General features: G+C 33.1%; 4 protein-coding genes across 6 annotated transcripts; 2 read left to right on the forward strand and 2 right to left on the reverse strand.

The window, feature by feature from the left end:
* Positions 1-91: 91 nt before the first annotated feature.
* LOC108197008 (protein REDUCED WALL ACETYLATION 2) lies at positions 92-6,825 on the forward strand. 2 transcript variants are annotated; one of them, XM_017364469.2, is made up of 16 exons: positions 92-277; positions 840-931; positions 1,912-2,055; positions 2,150-2,206; positions 2,317-2,389; positions 2,996-3,154; positions 3,873-4,022; positions 4,104-4,359; positions 4,455-4,570; positions 4,723-4,809; positions 4,880-4,968; positions 5,056-5,118; positions 5,215-5,271; positions 5,667-5,763; positions 5,837-5,995; positions 6,460-6,825. In XM_017364469.2, exons 1-16 carry the CDS (start codon positions 242-244, stop codon positions 6,463-6,465), a joined length of 1,641 nt encoding a protein of 546 aa, XP_017219958.1. In that variant the 5' UTR covers positions 92-241; the 3' UTR covers positions 6,466-6,825. The 2 variants fall into 2 exon arrangements, with proteins under 2 accessions (XP_017219958.1, XP_017219960.1); XM_017364471.2 differs by having other exon boundaries at positions 93-277; positions 1,918-2,055.
* A 59-nt stretch (positions 6,826-6,884) lies between these two features.
* On the reverse strand, positions 6,885-10,281 carry LOC108197010 (uncharacterized). Its single transcript, XM_017364474.2, has 5 exons — positions 10,124-10,281; positions 9,260-9,401; positions 8,836-9,031; positions 7,709-7,728; positions 6,885-7,187 (listed from the first exon to the last, which is right to left on the reverse strand). Exons 2-5 carry the CDS (start codon positions 9,370-9,372, stop codon positions 7,157-7,159), a joined length of 360 nt encoding a protein of 119 aa, XP_017219963.1. The 5' UTR covers positions 9,373-9,401; positions 10,124-10,281; the 3' UTR covers positions 6,885-7,156.
* A 7,683-nt stretch (positions 10,282-17,964) lies between these two features.
* On the forward strand, positions 17,965-19,666 carry LOC108197778 (mediator of RNA polymerase II transcription subunit 32). Its single transcript, XM_017365477.2, has 2 exons — positions 17,965-18,115; positions 19,036-19,666. Exon 2 carries the CDS (start codon positions 19,041-19,043, stop codon positions 19,476-19,478), a length of 438 nt encoding a protein of 145 aa, XP_017220966.1. The 5' UTR covers positions 17,965-18,115; positions 19,036-19,040; the 3' UTR covers positions 19,479-19,666.
* Positions 19,667-21,301: 1,635 nt separating this feature from the next.
* On the reverse strand, positions 21,302-25,992 carry LOC108197345 (protein AGENET DOMAIN (AGD)-CONTAINING P1). Of its 2 annotated transcripts, none has more exons than XM_017364932.2 (5): positions 25,390-25,992; positions 23,474-23,974; positions 22,839-23,309; positions 22,119-22,598; positions 21,302-21,590 (listed from the first exon to the last, which is right to left on the reverse strand). In XM_017364932.2, exons 1-5 carry the CDS (start codon positions 25,846-25,848, stop codon positions 21,564-21,566), a joined length of 1,938 nt encoding a protein of 645 aa, XP_017220421.1. In that variant the 5' UTR covers positions 25,849-25,992; the 3' UTR covers positions 21,302-21,563. The 2 variants fall into 2 exon arrangements, with proteins under 2 accessions (XP_017220421.1, XP_017220419.1); XM_017364930.2 differs by having other exon boundaries at positions 22,839-23,312.
* Between the last annotated feature and the right edge of the window lie 644 nt (positions 25,993-26,636).

Here is a 26,636-nt window from a genome sequence, read left to right on the forward strand (position 1 = left end):
AATATATATTATAAATGAAACTAATAGCAAAAATCACAAGAGGCGGTAACGCAAAAGAGTGACAAATAAATTTGCCTGCATGACGCCAACAGCAAGCAATAGTGCATCACTCCTCAACTAACTTCGTCCTCATTACAGACACACACACATTCTCTCTCTCTCTCTCTCTCTCTCTCTCTCTCTCGAGCTTTTTTAAAAATTGACGTGCATTTTGTTCGATTAAGCTTTGTGTTTGTTTGTTATGATGGTGATCTACGAGCCGGTCACGCCGGGTCAGGTGATTCGTTGGAATTGTGAATTGTTTTTAATGTGATAGCGTTATTTCTCAGCATTCATTGCACTTGAATTTGTGAAGAGAGTTGTTAGTGTGTGATCAAGTTGTTTTGTTATGATTGTAATAGTGTTGTGAATTGTGATGTTTTTTTGTTTATGCTGTTGTTTCGATTTTGTTTTTATGAGTGTGAAAGAAATGTGTAGGTTTTCAGTTGTTTCGGATTTCGGTATAAGTGAATAATTCGAGAAATTGTATAAATACGAGCTTCGGAACTGATTAAAGGAATGATGAAGACATTCTAATTGATTCTGTACACTTGCAGTGAGTTTGTTGGAACTTGGAAGTATTTTCAGTGTTTTTTAAGCCTAGTATGTTTGCGAGTTTTAGAGCGGAATAGTTATTCTGGTTATGGAAATTAGGTGGAGGCAGAAATCGAGAGCAATTTTGCTGTATCATATTGCAATTACTAATTGGTTCTTTATTCGTCCTCATTATTGCAACATAATTGCATATTGCTTGCTCTGAGTTATTCGATAATTTAGAGTTGTGTTTTGCACAATTGCAGGTCTCGTTCTTGCTTGGCTTTGTCCCATTGTTTGCAGCCTGGTTATATTCAGAATATTTGGAGTACAAGAAAAATGTTAGGCCATTGAAAGTGTGAGTCTGACAACAATTCAGTAACAATTATCTTTTCTATTTGCTCCATTTATTTATATATTCGAAGAGTATGATTGTTAAACCACATCAGTATCTGCGGGATTGAAAATTTTGCTCCCCAATCACTTCAGTTAGCTTCTGCTCATACTTAGTGTATAATGGTACCTGGTTAGTGACTAAGTGAAAAACTATCTTAAAAAGAATCAGTGAATTTCTATTTTATTTCAATCTTGAAGTTTATCTATACAAGTTTATGGTGTTAAAAAGATTTGTATAGTTTATGTGCTGTTGGTATTTCTATGAGCAAAATGTTAAATCTTCATTAATTAAACATGTACTTGTTTTGTAGTGGTCGTGGAACACTAATCTATATTGTAATGCTAAATGTTAGCTTTATAATTAGGAACAATCCTAAATATATATCAGATTGTCTACGGAACCTAGTTATCATTTATCAACAATGCAGACAGTCTAAGTGTGGTATCAGAGCTGTTTTACAGAGTAAAAAGTAATTAGCTTTGGTTATTAATATACGTCAAATTATGGAAGAGGCTTTTTTTCATTTCTACTTGTTATATGGAGAGATATTCCTCAGATGATGAGAATTTTTTTTTTTCAATGGCAAGTATTCACTTTAGAAATTACAAGTGCAGCCTTGCAGTATGTGATTAATGTAAGTTTTCAGCTAATAAATGTAATATATCTAAATGTTTGTTAGGATCCAAGGAGGTAAATGCTTGACTAACTTGAAAAGTCTAGTAATTTGAGTCTTTTAGCATAGGGAAGTATGGAGGACGGTATGGCTTATAAGAATTATGGAAACAAGATAAGAAAAATAAGATAGTATGTCAGGGAACTATAGGTAGACAAAAAAATTTAAGTACTTTCCGAACCAGTTCCATATACCAGCCCTTGTATACTCTATGCCATTCTTAATTTTATACACAAATATGAGGTGTTATCCTAATTTGTATATTTAGCTACAGGAATTCTGATATCAATTTGGTTCAATTGGGCAACGAAACAATTACAGAAGACGATAGAGCTGTTTTGTTGGAAGGAGGCGGACTTCAGCCAGTCTCTCCTAGAGCTCGCAGTTCATCATGCACATCTCATATCATCAGGTTTTCAGCCAATGTCATTTATCTCATATATTACGAGGTAGGGATGTTCTGTTAGTTCACTTGACATGGGTTTTATTTCCTGTTATACTTCTAGGTTGTTTCTGATGGAAGAATCTTTTTTGCTCGAAAATCGCTTGACACTGAGAGCTATGTACGTACCCAAACTTTCAGTATGACTTGAGTACCCGACATGTATTCAGATTCATATGGAAGTATGCTTACTACTTCTTTCTTTTTCTTGTTGCTACCCATTATCATCAGATCGGAATTTGGTGGACTTTTGATCTATTACTACTTATGTGACCGGACAAATCTTTTTGGTGAATCAAAAAAGGTGTGTTAGCCGATCTTAATATTTCGTGAACTTTTGGCTTTCGAGTTTCAATCAGATCCGCAAGAGTTTATATAGGGAGGACCTATATATGAAACATGTCATGTAGCTGAGTAATTTACTGCTTTACTTGTTCAATTCTTTACAGAATTGAAGATCACGGACATTTCGTTACCTGTGGTCATTATGTTTATATTATATACTTTTTAGGTGAATGAACTACATAACAGTTGATGATAAAACCATCTAATTTCTAGTGATGAAGGATCATGTTTATAATTTATATGGGATATGGAACTAACTAAGAATGTCTTAAGTTCTGCCTGTTTTTTTTTTTTTTTTTTCCTGATTTGAGGGCGGGGTAAACGAATTTCCTGTTGAAATTGGATCAATGCCAGTATCTGGTGCACAGCTTATAATCTTTAGAGCGAATCATTTTTTAAAAGGTAGTTAAATAAAAAAAGAACATCTAAAAGCATCGTCGTGTGCAATTTTTGGCCTTAATATTTGATAATTTTTTAGTGACACTTTCTGCTTTTTTTGCACTTGGACACTGATCTTTCATGTCCTCAATTTTTGCTCATTGCTTGGCTGTCTTTGTATTTGCAGAGCTACAACCGTGATCTTTTCTTGTTCCTATACTTTATGCTCATAATGGTTTCTGCAATCACTTCTTTCAAGATTCATCATGATAAGTCACCATTTACGGGGAAATCTATACTTTATTTAAACAGGCATCAAACTGAGGAGTGGAAAGGTTGGATGCAGGTACTTTCTTTGTACAGACCTTATGAAGAATCTTGTTACTCTAACAGTTCTTTTATTTATTCTTTCATATTTCCTGCATCATAGGCATAGACTTCTAACTGTATGATTTTCCCAAAAATTTTCTTCCAGAACTAAGATTTGGAATAATTACCACGAAACTTATTGGATTAAAATTATAGGTGAGGGGGGGGGGGGGGGGGGGATATTTTTTATGAAAATGTCTCCATTCTTGTTTCTTTCCTACACTTTATTCAGGCGTGTAATAAGATAAATAAACACATTCTTTATATATGATTCAACTCCAAACTCTGCTATTAAATGGAAATCAGTGAGGACAACCCTTTTCCTCCACATTTAGTCAAACATGAAATTATTCCCCGGAGTTAGCAAAGTTGTGAACACCTTACCTTTGCTGGGGGTGGTGCTGTTTATGTATTATTTTCTGCCAGAGGATGCAATTTATACATGAAGCCCTAGAAAGTTTGCTTCAGATTTTAGAGTCTTTAAAATATTTATATAAAATGATACATGGTGCTAGGTTTGTGCATCTAACTATCCTTTGGTCCCTGTTAAGTAGCTCCAAATGGTTTATAGTTTAAAAGTCGTCCATATTTTACTGAAAATAAGGATGCAAAAAGTACCTGTCTTGATGCATGCCTTTTTTGTTTGGTTTCCCAGAGATGTCCATAACTGAAATCTATCCATTTGTTATAATCAGGTGTTGTTCCTGATGTACCACTACTTTGCTGCAACAGAGTTTTATAATGCTATCCGAGTTTTTATTGCTGCATATGTTTGGATGACTGGATTTGGGAACTTCTCCTATTATTACATCCGTAAAGATTTCAGCCTTGCAAGATTTGCTCAGGTACATGTTTCCTGTTAGGCTATTTAGAATTTATTTGATTTCTCTGTTGCATGTTCTAATGATATCATTTCTGTCTAGCAGATGATGTGGAGGCTTAACTTTCTGGTGTTCTTTTGCTGCCTTGTCCTCAACAACAGTTACACGCTTTACTACATATGCCCCATGCACACACTTTTTACCCTCATGGTCTATGGAGCACTTGGTATATTCAATAAATATAATGAAAATGGAACTGTCATCGCTACAAAATTCATAGCTTGCTTATTGGTGGTTATAATAATATGGGAAGTACCTGGAGTTTTTGATGTGGTCTGGAGCCCATTCACTTTCCTTCTTGGTTAGTTGATAATTAATGCTAAACTACCCACAGTTTCATTGAAATCAGCAAGTACACTAAAAATGACTGAATCAGCCAATGTGGTTTTATTGCAGGATACACTGATCCTGCGAAACCAAATCTCCCTGTCATGCATGAGTGGCAATTTCGCTCTGGCCTTGATCGCTACATATGGATAGTTGGAATGTTGTATGCATACTATCATCCTACTGTAAGTTGAAATGAGAGTCCTCTTACTTTCCACAAGCACTCATTCAGTCATTTGTATATGTGTATATATGTTACGTAATTGAAAGTGGTGACAGATATGCCAATTCGTTCATTAAGTAATGTATTCTGATAAGTTATTGATATTGTATATAGGTTGAGAAGTGGATGGAAAAGCTAGAGGAAACGGAAGTAAAACGGAGGATAATAATCAAAACAGTTGCTATGACAATCTCTCTAACGGTATTGACCTCTCTTTGGCATATATTGTTTATTGTATATTTACTTAGCTGATAAAAGTTTATTGTTTCAGATGGGATATCTATGGTTTGAGTATATATACAAGCTCCCAAAGATCACGTACAATAATTATCATCCATATACTTCATGGATTCCTATAACGTATGTATCTCTCTTTTCCATTCCCATAGACTGGGTACTGGAGTTGTTTTCTAGTCAATAAATTCTTGCCACTTTTTGCTTCATCAGTGTCTACATAACGCTGAGAAACTTAACACAAACTTTCCGAGGATACAGCTTGACCTTATTTGCGTAAGTGGTCTTGATCTTGAATTTGTCATCCCCTTGAATTCAGCGCAAGTCAAAAAGCATGTAGAAACTCACCGTGGTATTGTCTTGTACCACTAGATGGCTTGGAAAGATCACTCTGGAAACCTACATATCACAGTTTCACATATGGTTAAGGTATGTAGACATTTTTGTAATTATTTAAATTGTCATGAGTGGATTTAGTAAATCTCAAATGCATCTGGTCTTCCAAAGAATATAGTCATCCTAGTGAAGAAAAGTTTGGGAATATACATTAATAGGACTCACAGGCATATAGATTTTTTTCTGAATAGGAAAATTTGATTGATCTTGTCTATAGATAAGAAAACCCTCTAGGATTTGTATGGTTTGTGTCTTTGTGATATTCAACTCTTAGATATCCATGTAAAACTTTCTCTACGAGTATATGATTCAAGAGCATTTGTAGAATCATATTTGGTTTGCCTCCTAGTCTTTCAACTACGAAAAAATGCGACAAATCATGTCATCTATCTCTATCTCATTTTCTAATGAAGCTTGCTTGAAAACAGATCCAGTGTGCCGGATGGTCAGCCTAAATTGCTACTTTCTCTGATCCCAGACCACCCTATGTTGAACTTCATGCTCACCACTTCCATATACGTCGCGGTCAGTATCAGTGTTCTTTTTCAAATGCTCTGGAAATTGTGAAGCTAATTTGTTTCTTTACCAAAAACTGCAGATTTCATACAGGCTCTTCGATCTAACTAATACATTGAAAGTGGCATTTGTACCCAGTAAAGATGATAAGCGCCTGGTCTATAACACAATCACAGCAGTAGTGATATTGACCGTTCTCTACGCTCTTTCTTTTGTGTTTCTAAAGCTACCACTGATGTTGGTAAGTGTTCTTCCTGCACAACATATCTGTCTTGGGATGGATCTAGTAAGAGGCACGCGGAAACACGTGTTCCCCTAAAAAATTTTGACATTTTTTCATCATTCTAAAATTTACAAAATTATAGAAGTGCTCCTAAAAAATTTGAAAATATGCTTGATGCCCTCAAGGAATTCCTCCCAGATAATTTGAAAAAATACAAGTGTTTTCCAAAAATTTCGTAATTTATGATGCTACACAATCACATGCAAAAATTCTTTTATTCTTCTCCCCCCTTGAAAACTACAACCCCTAAGAAACAACATAAATTTTAATTCATGTCTCTACTCCAAATTTGCAGGTATGATACTTTGGAGCACATTAGCTTTACACATGCAAAAATTCTTTTAATCTTCTCCCCCCTTGAAAACTACAACCCCTAAGAAACAACATAAATTTTAATTCATGTCTCTACTCCAAATTTGCAGGTATGATACTTTGGAGCACATTAGCTTTACAATGCATCAAAATCTTATATGAAGCAAAAAAAGACATCTCATTCTCTTCACACAAACCTGCATCACAGAAATATAGGTTCTTGCAAGTACATCGATACAGGGAAAGTGTTGGGTTTTTTTTTTGCTTCGTAGCCATTGTCTTAGAAAGCGATACTGGAAAGAGTGTAGATAAACAGTTGTAGTGTGCAATTGTGTAGTAACAGTTCATGATTAGAAAGAATCTTACAAGCTCATACAGCAATCAGAGCAGAGTAGATGTTAATGTTGGAACATGTACTTCATCAAGTGTATATGCAAGTTGATCCAGATACCATACATCATATTTCTTCTGTAATACATGCAACACATCATAGAGAACACATCACTGTCTCAACACTCTAAAGAAGTCAAGGACAGAGGAAATAACAAATATTGTACTGTATGTATTGTGCTCTGAAACTAAAAATTTATCAAACAAGCTTGTCCAAACAACTCATTTCCTGGTCTATTCGTCAAAATATGTGAAAATAAAAGAGAATCATAATACAGGCTTAAACAAAAATGGACAGACAATCCAAAGAGACATTTTGGTCCAACTGAAAAGAATGTCCAGAACTTCAGTTTTCAATGTAGATCCTGTAGACGCCAGCTCACAGCAGCAGCTCACTCCAGTGTCATGCAAGATCCCTCAGAATATATGCACCATGTCATAAGCAAATCTTCTCATGTCAAAGAAAGTATATAAAAGATAACACTTCAAATTAATAATCACCTTGTGAAATGCGATCCTAAACTTGGCAATATGCATTTATTACAAAATTGCTCTGCGAAAATTTAAAAGTGAAGAACAATAATTTTACCAAAGCGCGGGACAATGGATACATATGGGAATGAGACACTTGGTGATGAGAGCAATTTTGAATTATAAAAAATTGAACATGCACAGCTCTAGTTAGAGATGCACAAAAAGCCCGGACCTGAAAATCCGGCCCAGCCCGATCTGGCAAAAGCTCTGAGGTAGTTAGGTTTGGCCAACTATTATCAAAATCCTTAACTCAGCAAGTCAAGGCATCCACCTCTAGAGCAGAAAAAGATAGTCCAATGTGTTAACTGGCCATATGGGCATGCAAATATGTTTAATTTTTTGATATGAATAATGTAAGAACTAAACATACATCAATGTATCAATATATTGTATAACAAAAAGAACGGCAAGTAAAAAGGAACAAAATCAGGATACGTCCAGAACAGCACGAACGACTGCAAAAAGGAAATAAGAGGACAATGTCAATATAATCATCATGGTGATGCCCTGGAATATATATGAACCAAGGAATGCAAGCAAATAAAAACTGAAAAATAATATGAACCATAATGCCCGATAAACAAAAAGAAACGAGTAAGTATAACAGAGCTACGACTGAAATACTAAATGTACCTAACATCCATGAATAGCACCAAGATTCAATTTAAAATATAAAAATCCTAATTGCATGTCCTTTTTTCAATCATAATAAGAGAATTCTACAAGGTCGAAAAACCTTAATAGAGTTTCATCTTACTTACAAATCAATGGATACTACTTCTAATATGCATACATGAACTTAAGAAACACCCTTGAAGTACAAAAAATATACAATATGATGGATCCAGTATTAAGTTGTACAAATCAGTCAACCGCGGTAAAATTAAGATGGTTTGCTGCTCTTTCAAACAAAAATATCTAAACCGCCTTTCTGTTAATTTTAACTTTCAAGTAAAACATATCTTTTTCAGTTTTTGCACTTATTACGAGGTCCATTAGTTTCTAAAAAATACCTTAGTTCCTGACAAAAAATTAAACCAACTTGCTAACTCTCAGTATACTGACTATTCTAATCTTGAAAACAAAATTCTTACATCAAATATGATCTACATATATAATCCAATAGCACGGCCATGGAGTTCCATCAAGGCAAAAATAGCAAAAACTGATCTCTTCATAATCAACCAATAGCATCAATTTAATTAACATTTGAACATCTTTTTAGGGGGGAAATAAGGGGCGGTTGGATTGTTCATGGGAATTTGAATGAAGGTATAAAAATGGGGGTTATGGGGGATGGGAATGATAAAAAATCCCAAGGTGTAGTTAGGGAATGAGTTCCCATTCCAAACAACTAAATTCCTAATCCAAACACTAACACATGGGGTAAAGGTTCCGATTTCCTTATACCGGACTCATTAACCACGAACCAAATGGCCCCCATAGAACGATAATAGGAGTGTATGCTATCACTCTCTTAGAAACTGTGAGTACAAAATTGTTCAATCTCATTAACTTAAGACATATATAACATAAGAAGAATCTCAAGATTAGAAATGTACCATAAGTCCTCCAAGAAAGCCATCGAGTATTATTCTGTTCCAGCTATCAAAGTATGAATGAACTGAAAACCCTGCCTTGGCTGCCAGACCAACTGATGTAATTGCCATGACAAGGAAATAAAAGATAAAACCCATTAAACTGGTAAATCCTAGAACTCCTGCAATGACTCCTCCGATGATGGACATAAATGTTCGGCTGAAAAAACAACAAATTAATAGTTTTAGCATCAACCAATTTCAAAGCTAAACAACAAATGAGAGAAATTTTGCCTTTTCATTATAAAACCAATAAATTTGGTACCACTAGGGTGTTCATAATCTCAGGCGATCTTTGTTAGAGTGTACTTACATTAATCTTCTATCTGATAATCCACACAACATAACTAAACTAGACAATAAATCTGAGTAAGTTGTAAAAACTTACCTGTAATAGATAACTTTCATGTTGCTTTGCATATTCTCAACATTAAAGGTAGGCAAGTCGCTAATATCATTTGACTTCTTTTCAGATACACTTGAATCATCATGACCAGCCATAGCTTCCGCTTCCTTTTACTTATCACAAGCTTCAATAAATAAAAACAAGACATTAGCAAGAGACCCAACGAGCAACTTTCACACTTCTTCACAAATGTATAAGCTAAAAGATCTTCACAATTCTTAGCCTAGAGGACATCGGATATCCCTTGTCCTCAGTTACCAAAGGCCAATATTTTGATCCTTGACACCTAAATTTCTTGTTACCAACCTCACCCAAAAATTATAATAATGAAAGCTAACGTCTTGGATATGCAACAGATAACTAAAGTATCAAACTTTAATCTATATCAGTAACATACTAACAAACAACACAAGGGTAAAGAATCATCACAATTCGTAATTACAATTGTTGGAATGTAATTGCGGTCCTCCTTCCTTATCCGAGTATTTTTCCTCTGCATATTACTCGTGCTTCCCTGTTTTCTCTCCCCTTTCGGGTTGAGCCTAATTTCTACCTCAAAAAAAAAACCTAATTTCTCAAAATTACCTAATATCAAACAAAACCTAATTTCTACCTCAAAAACACAACTAATTCAATAGCCACATACACCAATTCAACACGAAAGATAATAATCAGACATTCAGTAGCAGATATACGATGATTCTCCTCTATGTATATGTAACATAATATTCAAAACCTCGTATAGAATATAAAGAACAGATCTGAAAGCAATATGTATGTCGTCTGTGTGTATAAAGAGATGCATACAAAAACAAGTGTAGTACGAAGTAGTGATGATGGAGATACCTGGTGGGCTGTCGGAGAAGTTAAGATCGATGAACTCAACTCTTGCAAGTCTGATGTAAATCACGATGATGTTTTGTCTCTCCCCGTGTATTTACTCTGCAGCTATTCACTTCTAGTATTCTCATGATTTTTGTAACTTTACCTTTTTTACTATACCGTAAACAGGAATTGTTTATTATATTTTCGAGTTAATTTATAAAATTTTATTTACTATATAATGATGGTTTTAAATCATCCAATCAGCCAATTTAGAATTTATAGAAAAAGTCTTCGAACCCTATAAAATTTTAAAAACATAAATCACATATCAAATAAACTTATAAATAACATATCTAAATTTTATCATTTTATTAGTATAAATCTTTGACCAATCTATGATAAGATTCATCTATTAATATATTAAATAATATATTTTATCTATAATAACATACAATTTTTTAAAATATACTTAACCAATGTAATCAGTGTCGTTTGAGAAGGTCAGTGATTTACGTAATGTGTTACAAGTCTAATTTAGTCGATAACTTTTAGGCAACACAAATATTGTTGGTATATATTTATTTTGTCGATACTTTAATACGCTGAACAATAAAAACTCCATCAAATTAATAATCGATAAATTAATATTTGAACTAGCGACACCTCTCAATTAACTGATAGGTTTCGTAAATTAGAAACTTTTTGATATTCCATCTTTTCGTCCATTATATTTCTGATATCATGTATTAGATCAAACTTTTAATTTGAGATGAAATATTCTATTATCTCATATACCTACTTCTTCTTAAATTTTATTCTCATTTAATTTTTATTTCAAAACTATCTTATTATTTTGGGAAATCTACAAAACTACCTACCTTTTCTTTTATTGTTTTCAAAAATACTACCTTTCAGAATTATTTTTAAAAATACCTTTTCATAAATTTTTTTTTTCAAAAATACTGTTTGCAACTTTTGCAACCTCATTTGCAACTACAGGCGGCGCCAGCCGTGTTGCAACCTGATTTCAAGTCCAGTTTTCAAATGTCATTTTCGACCTCATTTTCGGAATCGATATATATATATATATATATATATATATATATATATATATATATATATATATAGGGTTGAGTTCTAGAGAGACCTCCCTGATCTAGGGGTGTCAAACGGATAATTCGGATACGGATCTGCCTGTATCCGGATCCGAATCCGAATCCGAAAATCCATATCCGTATCCGTATCTGAATCCGAAATTTTTTAAAGGATGATATCCGAATCCGGATCCGACGGATACTATCCGGATTCGGATAATATCCGGATCCGAATCTGATTTTTTATCAGAATTTTTATTTTTCTATTAAAATTTCTAAAAAATCATAAAAAAATAGTAAAAATAAAAAATTAATTTTTAAAAACTGAGTAAAAAAATTAAAATCATTAAAGAAGGTTTATATTGATTCAAAAATTAATTCTTATTTATCTTTCAATATAAATTTGTTATCTTTAAAATATTAAACTCAAACAAAATTATGATATATGTCTATAATATTTTAAAATTATACAAAATTTATATAAATATATTATTTTATGTATACATATATAAATACACACATTATATAGTTATTGAATAATAATAATAATATATAATATTTAATATTATATATATTTAATTTCGGATTCGGATATTATCGGATACGAATATGCCTATATCCGTATCCGTATCCGGAATTGTCGGATTCGGATGCGGATAATATCCGTTTTGTCTCGGATACGGATAATATCCGCTTTATCTCGGATACGAATGCGGATTTTTCGGACGGATATCGGATTTTTCGGACTTTTTTGACAGCCCTACCCTGATCAAGAGACCCAAGAGACCACCATCTACACCGTTGATAATTAACTATTTTAATAAATATGTTTATACATATAATAATGGCAATCATGTAATTGTTCTGAAAATTTAAGGGCGTTATCATGTATCTGTTGTATTGTACAAGCTGTATATCTTCATCTTATATGGAATTAACGTGAAATTAGGGATTTCATTAATGACAAGAATATTTGGAAATCAATTAATATATTCAATCAGTTTTCATGCGTTATAATACACAATTTATACCAGCGATTTTAATAAAATTATACAGACGCTGCAAGTATAACTAGCTAAAAGCTCTGAAGAGAGAATGGCTATTTGAGGTACTGTACTTGATGTTTTTTTTACATACTCGAGATTCTTGTTGATGATGTATTTTACATACTCGAGATTTTTTATAGTGTTTGTAATGAAAATTTTACATGCTTGTGGCCCAGATTCTATTAGGTTTTTAAGATTTTGTTTGAATGACTAATATGTTTTGATAAGCATAAATCCTTATACTATAACCATCTTTTAATGTCTGTGTTTTGCTTATGTAGATAATTACAGGAATGGCTTCATCATTATGAGATTTGAGCTCGTTAGTTTGGTAACCAGATGGAATCATGGGACATGAATCATGGGACACCTAGTATATTATTTTGAGGTCTGGTCTTTGCTGTAAGCGTTAGAAATTGTGTCGAACATAATAGAGAATACTTTAGCAATTTGGAGAAATGGCTATCATCTTGATCAAGAAGGAAGCATTGTTTTGATGATATACAACATATGGCCCAGCATAGATTGATGGACTTAGTTTGTGTTATTCATAAAGTCAAACTGAGTTCTTGATAGTGTACGTGTGATGAATTGTCTCACTTTCTTGTGTAACAAAGAGTGATTCACTCCATATTTTTGTGGGTGATTTGTTCCCAAATGGTACCAAGAACAGGAGGTGAGGCTAGAAGTGCCTGACTTTTGCAGTAGCTCGATAGTTTTTTTATATAGAATCTCCTGAGTGTTTTATAGATTCTCCTAAGTGTTCTATAATACTCTTCAGTAATGTTTTTAATGTACCATTTAAAAATTCCATATTAGATTAGGGATGATGGCATTTCTTTTTTTAAGTGGAACTTGATTGATCTAATTATATTTAATTTTAGGAGACCGGCTAGATTAAAATCAATCATGTATATTTTTTCTATTATAAATAATATGACTGTATATCTAGTAGTAGAATCTATAAAATCTTAATAATTTTTCTCGTAGAATCTTGCATAAAATTTTGTTGTGATATTATTCCTTAAAATACAGAAATCAATTTAAGTTTTTCATTCAACGAGTTTTGTTTATGCATCAACTATATAAAACACATAACAGAATCTTACCTAAAACATGATTAAAAATATATATAGTTTTAATTTTTAAACAACACTTTAAAGAACACTTTAAAAAACACTTGAAAGGACTCCAATGAAAAAAAATAATTTATGAGTGAACAGGTAAAGAACACCTTGCAAAAAGAATATCTAAACGAATATTTTAATAAATTTCAATTTTGTTACACATATATTTTTAGTTAAAGAACACCTTGCAAAGAGAATATCTAAACGAATATATAGATTACGGATGATGGCATTTCTTTTTTTAAGTGGAACTTGATTGATCTAATTATATTTAATTTTAGGAGACCGGCTAGATTAAAATCAATCATGTATATTTTTTTCTATTATAAATAATATGACTGTATATCTAGTAGTAGAATCTATAAACTTAATAATTATTCTCGTAGAATCTTGCATAAAATTTTGTCGTGATATTATTCCTTAAAATACAGAAATCAATTTAAGTATTTCATTCGACGAGTTTTGTTTATGCATCAACTATATAGAACAATCTTACCTAAAACATGATTAAAAATATATATAGTTTTAATTTTTAAACAACACTTTAAAGAACACTTGAAAGGACTCCAATGAAAAATAATAATTTATGAGTGAACAGATAAAGAACACCTTGCAAAAAGAATATCTAAACGAATATTTTAATAAATTTCAATTTTGTTACACGCATATTTTTAGTTGTTTAGTCTCCGTATATTTTTTAAATATTTAAACATTTAAATGATGAATAAAATATTTTCAACATTTTAGGTATACATCACTTTGCAGAACACCTAATAAGTATATGAATATTTTTTTTTTATAAATCTAACTTAGACATACATACAATTTTCGACAACCCTTTTGAAGAACACTTAGGCCCTGGCAATACATATGGATTTAAACAACACTTAAAAGAACTCATGTACCAAAAATATATGAGCCATTGTTAATTTTTATTTTTAAATATTAATATGTAGCTAAAAACTTTTATAACTAAGAGAACAAGAATAAAAGATCATAAAATATTATACAATATTTCGTAGAAATCTGATAAGCATAATAACTATACAAATATTTTCATAGAATAACAAATTGAAATACACATACATTGTAAAGAAGCTCCTTAAGAAAATATTTTAAGTGATTAGTGTAATAATTTTCAATTTTGTTGCACTTATATTTTTTATTATATATTCTCTATAATTTTGTGTAAATATTTAAATATTTTAAACAAACTAAATATTTAAATATTTCTAATATATATAAAATATACATGCAACACTTTAAAAAACACTACCACCCAATAATTACACGTACGAATATTTGATAGAAATCTAAGTTACCAAATATATATAGTTTTAAAGAACACTCTAAAGAACACTTTAAAGAAAACCTAGGAAAAAAAATTAATTTATGAGTAATCACGTTAAAGAACACCTGGCAAAAAAAAAAATCTAAGCAAATATTTTAATAAATTTCAATTTTGGTACACATATATTTTTAATTGCATAATCTCCATAATTTTTTTTAAATATTTACTTATTTAAAATACGAATAATTTTCTCATATAAATCTCACTTAGAGATACATATGGTTTTAAACAACACTTTGAAGAACACCTAAAAATACATATAAATTTAATAACACTTAAACGAATCCACTCACTAAAAAAATATGTAAATATTTTATTTTTAAATATTAATATGTAGCTAAAAAACTTTTATAACTAAGAGAACAAGAATAAAAGATCATAAAACATTATACAATATTTCATAAAAAATCTGATAAGCATAGTAATTAAAAGAATATTTTCAAAGAATAACAAATTGAAATACGCATATACTTAAACAATACTTTAGAGAACCCTCGTAGGAAAATATTTTAAGCCAATAATGTAATAATTATCAATTTTGTTGCACGTATATTTTTGACTATATATTCCTATAATTTTGGGTAAATATTTAATTATTTTAAGTGAGACTAAAATAATTAAATACTTTAGATATACATAAAATATACATACAACACTTTAAAGAACACCTGCCACGAAACGATTTTACGATATTTGATAAAAATCTAAGTTATCAAAAAAAACTTAAATTTACTAGTGAAAACGTTAAAGAACACCGCGCAATAAAAATATCTAAGTGAATATTATATAAATTTCATGTTTAAATAAATCCTGTAGGAAAAATATTAAATTTTATCTCAATATTATATTTATATTTTATCTTTCTAATTAAATTATTATTAAATTTTATCTCAATATTATATTTATATTTTGTTTTTTTTAGCTTGTTAAATTTGTTCAAGTGCTTTAGAATTAGTAGAACATTAAGATTCAAACGAGTTTTAAACATGAGTTCTACAAAGTATTTGTTAGGATCAATTAAGATTCTAACGAACTATTCTTGTAAATGTTCTACTATAATTAACTCCTATTATATCGAAAAATTTCAGTCCAATTTTTTTTACATATGTTCAATTATTATGATCTAATAAGTGTTCTATAGCTACCTTTTGAAGTACGATGACAACATCTCTTCACAATCACAGCTAGCTATGCACGTTAGCAACAATTTTCTTTTTGTCAAAATTTTAATATCCCTAGATCATCACAGCCTTGAAAGTTTTCATACTTTCTACTTCGTTAAGTTTCATCAGAAATTCATCCATCAATAGTTCATTTGCAAATGGCCTCTCATTCGATTATGTATCCATAGATGTTGCTACAAAATTATCAAAGTATCATGAAATCTTTGTGGGTTCCCACAAGCTGTGAGACAATTGAGGAATTTTCTGTTTTGTTGAGTTTTCACAACCTCTCATTCAGAAGGGTTAGTCCTAAGTTCCTTCCATGTATCAGCAACCTTCTCACTTTTCTTATTTATATGGGTATTCTAATCAATTCTTCCCACTGCACCACTAAGATTTTTTGATATCAATTCCAGAGCCTCAATTCCAATAACAAAATCACAGACTATTCTCACGTCAATAACAAAACCAATCATCAAAATGAATTTAATTTTTAAAAATCAGCAAACTCCAGGATAAATTTCAAGTCAAAAGACTAGGGTTCATCATCACCTCGCTGACGATTCCTCTCATAAATCTTTCATTCTAAACAACAAAATTTAGAGATGATTTGAGTTTCAAAACTTGAATGAGTTCCAAAACCAATTGCAATTAATGGATTGAAAATATATGGAATCATTTAAATGGAGAAGTTGAAATCGGATATATGGCAACTATTGGAGGAATGTGCTGGATATTTTTACGCAATCTTTTCAGATATGGTAAGCTCAATCAATCAGAGACAAAATAAATTTATAAATACGTATGTTACATGTATGCAGATTTTGTATTTTTAATTTTCCAAATACTGCCCTTCTAGCTTAATGTAAGTATAAATACTAATTGATATGTAAAGAATCTGGACCATAGGATGAGAATGAAATCAACGGTAAGATTCAAGGTCTCTCGGGTCTCTCCTAAACCATCGGTCTCTTTTGAACCTCCCTATATATATATATATATATATATATATATATATATATATATATATATATATATATCGATTCCGAAAATGAGGTCGAAAATGACATTTGAAAACTGGAACTTGAAATCAGGATTTGTAATTGCATATATGGTTGCATATGGTTGTATTCAGTTGCATATGGTTGCATTCAGTTGATTCTATTGTAATCTAATGGCCCCGCCAGGGGCACAACATACATCTGTTGTTACTTACAGTTTTCAGTTGCATTTAGTTGCAACTGAGGTTGCAAAAGTTGCAACTGCAGTTGCAACCTCATTTGCAACTTTTGCAACCTCATTTGCAACTATATATAGTTTTCAGTTGCATTTAGTTGCAACTGAGGTTGCAAATGAAGTTGCAACTGCAGTTGCAACTTCATTTGCAACCTCATTTGCAACTTTTGCAACCTCATTTGCAACTTACAGTTTTCAGTTGAACTAGTTGCAATTGCAGTTGCAACAGTTGCAACTTTCCATTTTTATTTGCAACTTTTGCAACCTCATTTGCAACTTTTGCAACCTCATTTGCAACTTTTACGGCTGCGCCGCCCAAGGTTGCAACAGTTGCAACAGTTGCAACTTTCCATTTTTATTTGCAACTTTTGCAACCTCATTTGCAACTTTTGCAACCTCATTTGCAACTTTTACGGCTGCGCCGCCCAAGGTTGCAAATGAGGTTGCAAAAGTTGCAAATCGTATTTTTGAAAAAAAAAAATTTATGAAAAGGTATTTTTAAAAACAATGAAAAAGATGGTAGTATTTTTAAAAAACTAATTTTACAGATGGGTATTTTTAAAAAGATCCCTATTATTTTTAATAATTTACGCATTCTTTTTCATTTTATTCTTCTAATCCAAACCCAACATCCCTGTATCTAATAATTTCAAATAATTTTGCTCGCTCCTTTATCCGGTCCAGAAACAACTTTATGAAATCAATTAGGAGGAAAGGGAATACTTGTTCTGGGCTGAATGAAAAAACAGATCGTTTGATTGGGCCAGCCGAATGGAATGGCTCATTCATGGGCCATTCCTTTGAGACCCAACTAATTAAAATTCATTCTTCTCTGAACAAGCGGTACTGTCATAAGTCATTTCACCTGAGGTCTCGAGTATACATCACAATATCACATCTCTCTCCCTTCCCTCTCTCTCCCTCTCTCTCTCTCTCTCAAGGTTCATCAAGAAATCGATTTACTGTCTTCATCTCTCACAAGTTCTGCTCATTCTGGTAAGTTTTATATCTTCTAAACCTAGATTTTGCTATTTTGCATCCGCTGAAATTGTATTTTGTTGTGTTAATTTTGTCCGTGAATAAATTAATCATATAATCTGATTGAATTATGGATTTCGATTATGTATGCATTTTAGGAAACTATGAACTGTAATTTAATTATTTGGGATTTTATCCAAGTTGATTTTATAGGCTAGTATTTTAGGAGCGTTAGGAATCGGAACCTCAAACCCATGTGTTGGTGTTTGGATTAGCCATACCCTTCATTCCCATTCCCGATATACATTCCCATCTAACATCCAAACGCCCCCTTTGTGTGTATTGATGTACTTGCTTTTAGTTACAATTAAATCGTTCAGTTATCGTTTGTAATAGTTATGTAGTATGATACCATGTCTTAGCAGTAGGTTGCTTGTGTTTTGGTGTTTACACCGTAGTTTCTTTGAACTGGTGGTTGCTAGTTTTTTTTTTTTATTAAGTTCTTGTTTTATTAGCACCTGATATAAAGTGAACTTATACAACCCCTTTGACGTGGACAACGTATGTTTTATTTAAGTTGGTTTTATTTACATGATACCATGTCTTACACCAGCAAGTTTGATTTTCAGTTACTCCCGCATATCTTGGCTTTTCGCCTTTTGTTGTATGAGCAATTATGGATATTTTCTCAATTTTAGGTCTTACTAATCTTTATTAAATATGGATACGTATAAAGAGTACTTTTTCAGTAAATTTCGGGTGAATGGAGTTGTTCTGTGTCATTTTTGAGTTATGACTATAATCGTATTGGTTGTCACCCTTACTTGTTACTTGCATAAAGCATTTGAGTAGACCCTCTGTTTACCAGATCAAAGATAAAATTTCACTTTTTTTTAAAAAACTACTTAAACTTGTGCTTTATTAACTGGCAATGGCAGGATAAATGGACAGTATTGTTGATACTTTGAACACTGCGTATCAAGAATATGTTGCTGCAGCTGCTGGTGCACTTGAAGCCAAAGAGCTTGCCGGTGCACAAAATACACCTGCAACTGATGCAGCCCTTGAGAATTTTAAGCAGCGATGGGAGTTGTTTAGAGTGGCATGTGATCGGGCTGAGGAGTTTATTGAGTCTGTAAAGCAGAGGATAGGATCTGAGTGTCTGGTTGATGAAGCCACCGGTTCTGTTACAGGAAAGACTGGACAGAGTGCCGCGCCTGGTCTTCCACCTATTAGTGCAGTTCGGTTAGAACAGATGAGTAAAGCTGTTAGATGGTTAGTAATTGAATTACAACAAGGTTCAGGAACAGCTGGTTCTTCATCACTTACCCACCCTTCTGCTCCCTTCGATGCTAGATTTTCTGAAGATCCCGCCCAGTAGGTAGTCGATTTCCTGCATCATATTATAAGGGGGAGAACTGAAATAACATTATATGCAAGAATTTAAGATGAATTTCCAATTGAAATTAGGTTTTCTGAATGAATCAATTGTGATGCTGATTGCTTCTGGACTTAAATCATATGAATCTTGTTGAAGTTCAATCTGAGCATTAGACATATACTTTTTTATATGCCATTATCATTGGAAATTGCATGTCAGTTGTATGAATTCATCTTTCATGTCAATAGTGCACAAGCTTGTTTTGGCCAGTCTGTTGTAATTTTTGTTTTGAACATTAGTGCTAGTCTTGTTAGCCGCTACTAGATCAGGTTTGTAGAACCCTGAGGACTATTGATTTATGATGACAATGATAAGTTAAATTGCATATAAGGTTTTTTTTATCTGCAAATAAGTGCCCACGAGCTTGTTATTTTGGATGTTAAGCACTTGAGTTGATTAGGTGCTGACTACTGAGTACTGTTAGTATTTATTGCTGTCATCTTGCCGTTCTAATATTCAGACTTTAAGATTATGAAATGTCTTTAGAGTGTGGTAAAGACTTCTTATATCAGCAGTTTATGTATTGTACTCTTCAGTCCCTTGGGGAAATTTATTGCCATGTTAATAATATGACAATGTTTTGGCATGACATCTTATCGAGGATTGGGCTGTACCCGACCCTGCTGCTGATTTGTTTTGAGGGATTATTATCTAGGTGAAGTCTCCAGTTGCAGGCATTTTTTCTGTAGAAGTGAAATGAATTAGAATCTACTATTTTGTCGACATAATTTTGCATATCCTATATGGGTTTGGGGGCTTGCCAGTTCCAGCGTCATAGTTGAATACTTGAGAATGGCGAGGAGTAAATGTATGAAGCAGTGCTTAAAAAAATTGACATGGCCAGATCTTGATTTTGAATTTGTTGGGAGAACCTAAGAGTGAGCTTTACTTGGGGGGCATGCTTGATTCAGTGGTGTTTACAATTTTGTTGCTTGAGGGAACAAAAAGTAAGTTAGACGTGTGTGAAGTTTGATGTGTTGAAAATGATTTTTTTCACATTTGCCCTGCACTTTATTAACTCCAACGGTGCAAATTAACCGCAGTGTTTTTTGAGTATATGAAATGAGTTTTTAAGAACGGGGTGGTAAAGTGCTGAAAATTACAAGGGGGGCCAATTTGACAAAACCCCTGAACATATGTGATACAAACTGTCATTTTCTCTAATAAAAAATTATATTTAGAGCAAGTAAATAAAGAAGAAAATAAATCAGCAAGATTACATAAATGAATCTTTACTGAAATCACTAAAATTCTCTCAATCAACAACAATCTCTGAAAAAAGCTTATAAAAAAAAAACGATCTCTAAAAAAAATCTCAATCAACTATTGAGGAATGGCTTTTCCTTTTCTGATTTGAGGTAAAACTGGAGAATTCAAGAAAAAAGAAGATGCTTGTACAACCACAATTATATGTATATACTGCAAGTAAAAATATATGGATTTAATTTCAACCACAAATATATGTATATAAGTAAGACAATCAAATGACAAAAAATTATTGCTCAAGGTTTAATCCATGAAGGATTTTTTAACCTTGGCAACTGGCAAGGATCAAAATATCCTAATTTAACAAATTTATACGGATCAATAATTCAATACTATACATTAAAAATTGAACACGAGGACTCATATTTAAAATGGACTTACTGCAAGTAAAAATCAAATTAGGCTACTAGATCATCCAATTTCTTGAGCCACACAATAAGTATCTATGTACCATGAGCTCTCTAGTACATGCCACTCTTTAGAACCTGATGGCTAACGGTATTAATATCTAACACTTTTATATATAATTTGAGTTTCAACATCGTCAGCTATTATCACAATCTACAGGTCTAATATATAATACGGAAGTTTCATTTTCCGACGAGAAGATTAATTACTCTACGAGAGTTGACCACCACTTGAACCTAACCAAAAAAGCTATCCAGTTAGATCTGATCTATCATGCACAAGGTTAAGTATATTGCCGCCAATGGGCCACGAAAAAGAAAATATCAAAGCCCCGGCACAATACTATGTAAATCACTGGCAGCTCATGAAATTCCGGCCCTGAAAAAGAAGAAACATAATACATTTATAATTAATGGAGTTGTGCAAGATTTTTTTTGTACTGATCAGAATTAGTGATTAAGATGCATAGACAGCATGGGTCGACTGAAGTATCTATTCATACATTTGCTACATTTATTATTTTAGCTCCAACGTATGCCCTTCCCTTGTTCCCACATTATGACATCCTATTTACATCTATTAACCAAACCATTTTGGCCTAAAGAAGAAAGAAAATTAAAAAAAATATGATCAAACTATTTCGGCATAGATCACTTTCCATTCTTGCGAGACTATGTCACTCTCAACTTAATATTAGAGAATCGTGGCTATTAATCCACTTTTGTTGCAAGCACTATATGCATTTTGAGTGTGAACATATGTGAGCTTGGAGATGTTGCTCCTATTTAAATGGCAACAGTATACCAATACAATTTCAAATTCTATCTATAATGTCTTTTGATGAGGAGAGTCTCTAATCAACAATTCATGCTAAGAGAATTCACAAGCAAGAGAATAGAGGCGTACCCTAGTTGCTTTGATCCATTCCCCATTCATCCAATCCTGATGAGGCCTCAAATAGGAATGTTTGAATTCCAGTACCTCATTTGTACTTCTAAAATATATAGTGTACTTGGAGCCGCTAAAAACTTTGCAGACGTGCCCAACAGACCAACCACCACGGTACCAAGCATCAACTTCTTCAAGTGGTTTGTATTGGTCAGCACGTTGGTTAACAGGAGGACACGGCCGCATCATCAAAGCATCTGCCTCTTCCCTGAGAAGTTCGGCAGCATCAGCTGTAGCCAGTGTCAAGAATTCTACCAGATACTTTCCATACTTTAGCTTTCTCACAACAATAGCAGGAAACCATAAACCCTCATAATAATCTTTGCTACTTTTTACTTCTACTTTTGCCCACTCATCGAAATCCATTGGTGAAATCCCTTTACCACACGGAATCTTCAATTTTGAGATAGTAGGGTTTACCGGCAACTTAGACTCCTTCTGCATGTTAAAATATCGAAGCATAAATGAATAACAGCGTAGACGAGCATAATGGACAACATATAAAGTATAAATGAAGGCAAATAGTTAATAACAGCAACATACATATTCTAACAAATTAATAGGGTTTACTGTTGAGCAGTCAAGTTTGGGAATATATATCTGGTATCTGCAAATGTTTCATTATTTGGTATAGTATGTTAATCTTCCCCAAAATACATCGCAAGATAAGAGTAATACCCTGAGTGAGAAGTTCCATTTGCCGAAGATCCATTCTTGACGAGGCCTCAACTTGAAATGATGGAATTCTATTTCTTCATTTGTGGTCCAGAAATAGACTAAATATTTGAAGCCATCAAGGATCTTAGAGATATGCCCCATCCACCACCCATCGTTATACCATGCATCAACTTCTTCAAGCATTTTAAAACGATCCACACGTTGAATCTTAGGGGGAGCAGGCCTTACATCAGAAATATTTGCCTTCTCTTTGAGGAGTTTAGCTTCATCCTCTGTTCTCAGAGTCTGGTACTCTATCATGTACTTGTCATTCTTTAATATATCAGTAATAACTGCAGTATACCAAGAACCATGGTAACCTGCTTCATCACTCCTTACCTCCACCATCGTCCCTCTGCTGAACTTTGGCTCTGATGTTTTTCCATTGCACTTCACCTTGAATTGTAACTTTGGCCTCTGGGTTGCTGAAGTCTGCTTTAAAATTTCGAGTAAAAAGGTAAATCAAACAGATTGAAACCATGCAGCGAGTACAAATGAGATATAATTATTCAAGATTGAGGCAAGAATATATGCTTCAAATTATATCAACAGAGAGAAGTATCAAAGCTTAAATGGCAAACTGTGATAGGTCATACCTTGTTGGCTGAAACCCAATTACCATCAACCCATTCTTGATGAGACCTCAACTCAGAACGTTCAAACAACATTTCCTCTTCAGTACTTGCAAAATAGACTAGATATACACTGTCGCTCAGAACTCTAGAGATGTGACCCACCCACCATCCCTCTTTAATCATAGCATCAACTTGTTCCAGCTCCTTGAAACAATCAGTATGTTCTAATTCAGAGGGGCAAGGCCGTATGCATGAAGCACTTACTTGTTCTCTAACGAGACCAGATTTATCTTCAGTTTTCAGCGTCTGATATTCAACTAAGAACATGTCATTCCCTACTGGTCCTATAACTTTAGCAGTGTACCATGCACCTGCAAAACCTTTTTCATCACTTTTCACTTCTACCAACATTCCCTTGGGAAATTTATCTTCTAATGTTTGTCTGGGATGCTTTACCCTGACTTTCAACTTGCTGGGTCTTACAATCATCTCAGAGGATTTATGTACACAAGGTTCCAAATGCTGCATATATAGAGGCAGATTAGTTAAAAAACACATGCTAATATCTAAACATAATCAATCATTTACAACTATTACCGAAGTTAGTTGGACTTGGTCAGAAGTGTCCAACATAATTATGTGAACAACTGGCATACCAGCTTCTGGAAAATTTGCATTTTTTAGCCGAAAATGAAGTGTCAAGCGTTCATAATCATGAGTCATGTCTGACACGGGTGCTCGAGGTAAAATAAAGACAAAACATATTACATGACCAATTAGGGTAAACCAAATATCGAATTCTATAGCAATATAGCAAAAGATTCACAGTAATCTAGTACTGTAGCATATGTAATTAAGGTATCATTACTTTTAACAAGGACCTGGATATATGGAAATAAATAAATAAACATAATGCCCAAGGAGCAAGACATACATAAGTCATAACCGCATTGACAAACATTAATTACCCTATAAAAAAATCCTCACGACTAGAAGAACAGAGTAACAAATATTTACTTGGCAAAAAAAATATTTGAAGTGCATATAGATATCTGAAGTTGGAAAGAGCTAAAATTGAGGCAAATTATGTAATTCTCCACCATATTGTTTGACAAGGAGACAATAATTCTATTCCAGCAGCTAGATGGAGATAAACCTAACATATAAAAGGAGTAAAAGAGCGCTGTTGCATCCACTTAAATAAAAGAAATACATTCAATAAAACAACTAGACTCAGGCATCTTCTTTTTTCAACCCAAAATCCCAAAGCATCGAAAAACCTAAATTTGTTAATACATATATAAATATCTTACACGAAAACACTAATCATACACACATACAAGTACATATATACAAAACCTTCCTAAACCACCAAATAACTTGTATTTGCCACTACATATTTGCTTCAAGAACTAAGTCACCAAATATTATTACATATACACACAAATTCACCTTTTAATCTCAACATTTAGCCATGGCGAAAAAACCCTACCATAATAACAATTCAACCCAACCCAATAAAATAAGGAAACATACATAGACATCAAATTCTAAACCAGCAAAGTTAAATTTCACACACACATATAGCTATAAGAACACAATAACACCCCAAACAAATAGAAAGTTAATCTAAAATCTCTTCCTAACAAAGATAAAATTTACCCTAACCGATACAGTCAAAAAAAGTAAATAAACATATAAACTACACACTACATAAACACACACATACAGTACTAACTGAAAACATATAAACTACACAAAACATAAGAACACACACACACACACAGTACTAATTTTTCGAGCTAAAAAGCGTATAGACAAGATAAATTACACATAACATAAACACATTAACAAATGATGCCAGAGAATCTCTAATTAATTTATCGAGATTAAAAATACATTATATAATTATTCATTCATCGAGTTTCGGGATAGACCTTCAGCTGAATAGGAGGATCCCAGCAACCGTCATCCCAAACACGAGCACGCCTGACATTCCACTGATCAAACTCTTTCACTAAATTCCCCTCACCAAACACAATTTCATACCTAGAATTCTCCAGTATTTCCCTAATTCTCCCCCTCCGCCATCCCTCGTCGTCGAAGAAGCCGTCGACGGCTTCTCCGATCATGAACAAGGCGTTGAGCTCCACCGGCGGCACCGGCCTGACGTCAGCAACGCTCACGTACTCCCTCCTGCTGACGTCACTATCATCATTGTGGTTTATGATGGTGGTGTTGTGGTTTTGGGGGGTTTGGAACTGGACGAAGTAGTGGTGGCGACGGGTGGGGCCCGGGGGTTGGAGGACGGTGGCGGGGGAGAAGAGGAGGTTAGGGCGGAGGACTTCGACGGGGTCGCCGCGTTTGAAGTACGCGCCGGCGAGGGGCGAAGACATCGGAGGGGAGCTAGGGTTAGGAGTGGCGGGAGAGAGGGTGGGTGGGGCCAGGGGAGTGTAGAAATGATTAAGGCGAGGAGTGAGGGGTGGAGAGTGGAGAGGAGGAGTGAGGTGTTGACGCTTGTTCAACTCGTGTCATATGTATCGTGTCATTTTCACCTGCTTTGTCTAAATATGATATCCATGTTGATAATTAGGGCGTGTTTGGCTCGGGTCATGGTCGGGCAGCTTAGAAACAGTTTTAAATTATTTTTTCAATATATCCTATGTATTTTTGTTCAACTTTTTCAATTTGAAATTATCTATATTATAAACATAATTTAAATTTAATATTTTTTTAAATTTTAAGTCATATTATATTAATGTCTATACGTACACATGTCTTTACTATTATGAGATCTATTAAAATATAAATACAAAAATATATACTATTAAAATTATACTATATAATTAAATTACCACTTACCTATATCATTAAAAATTTGATATAAAAAAAATATGAAATTCTTGTCGAGTCTTTGTCATATAGTTATATATTATACTTATAATTATTCTAATTAATATATATATATGATTGGTCCCAAAAAAAAATTTTCATCATTATTCATAATTGATATATATATACATGGGCCTACTCCAATACAAACAAAATACAAACCAATGCGATTTAGTAAAACATTTAGTAAAACGACAACGGTTTTGGCACTGGAATGGAGTCCGAGATGGGTTAGACGAGGTCTAAATGAGGCCTAGTAGGGGCCGGTCTTGAGTGAAGTCGTGGCGAAGCT

This window comes from Daucus carota, chromosome 8 (genome assembly GCF_001625215.2).
Source record: "Daucus carota subsp. sativus chromosome 8, DH1 v3.0, whole genome shotgun sequence".
Classification (NCBI taxonomy): Eukaryota; Viridiplantae; Streptophyta; class Magnoliopsida; order Apiales; family Apiaceae; genus Daucus; species Daucus carota.

Coding starts and splice junctions, on each gene's coding strand:
- LOC108197008 (XM_017364469.2), top strand. CDS start 242: ATGATGGTGATCTACGAGCCGGTCACGCCGGGTCAG. Junction 932..1,911: donor AATGTTAGGCCATTGAAAGT/GTGAGTCTGACA, acceptor TTGTATATTTAG/CTACAGGAATTCTGATATCA. Junction 2,390..2,995: donor TTTTTGGTGAATCAAAAAAG/GTGTGTTAGCCG, acceptor TTGTATTTGCAG/AGCTACAACCGTGATCTTTT.
- LOC108197010 (XM_017364474.2), bottom strand. CDS start 9,372: ATGGCTGGTCATGATGATTCAAGTGTATCTGAAAAGAAGTCAAATGAT. Junction 9,032..9,259: donor ATGAAAGTTATCTATTACAG/GTAAGTTTTTAC, acceptor TTGTTTTTTCAG/CCGAACATTTATGTCCATCA. Junction 7,729..8,835: donor GCTTTCTTGGAGGACTTATG/GTACATTTCTAA, acceptor TCCTTTTTGCAG/TCGTTCGTGCTGTTCTGGAC.
- LOC108197778 (XM_017365477.2), top strand. CDS start 19,041: ATGGACAGTATTGTTGATACTTTGAACACTGCGTATCAAGAATATGTT.
- LOC108197345 (XM_017364930.2), bottom strand. CDS start 25,848: ATGTCTTCGCCCCTCGCCGGCGCGTACTTCAAACGCGGCGACCCCGTC. Junction 23,313..23,473: donor ATTGGGTTTCAGCCAACAAG/GTATGACCTATC, acceptor GAAATTTTAAAG/CAGACTTCAGCAACCCAGAG. Junction 22,599..22,838: donor AATGGAACTTCTCACTCAGG/GTATTACTCTTA, acceptor TTTAACATGCAG/AAGGAGTCTAAGTTGCCGGT.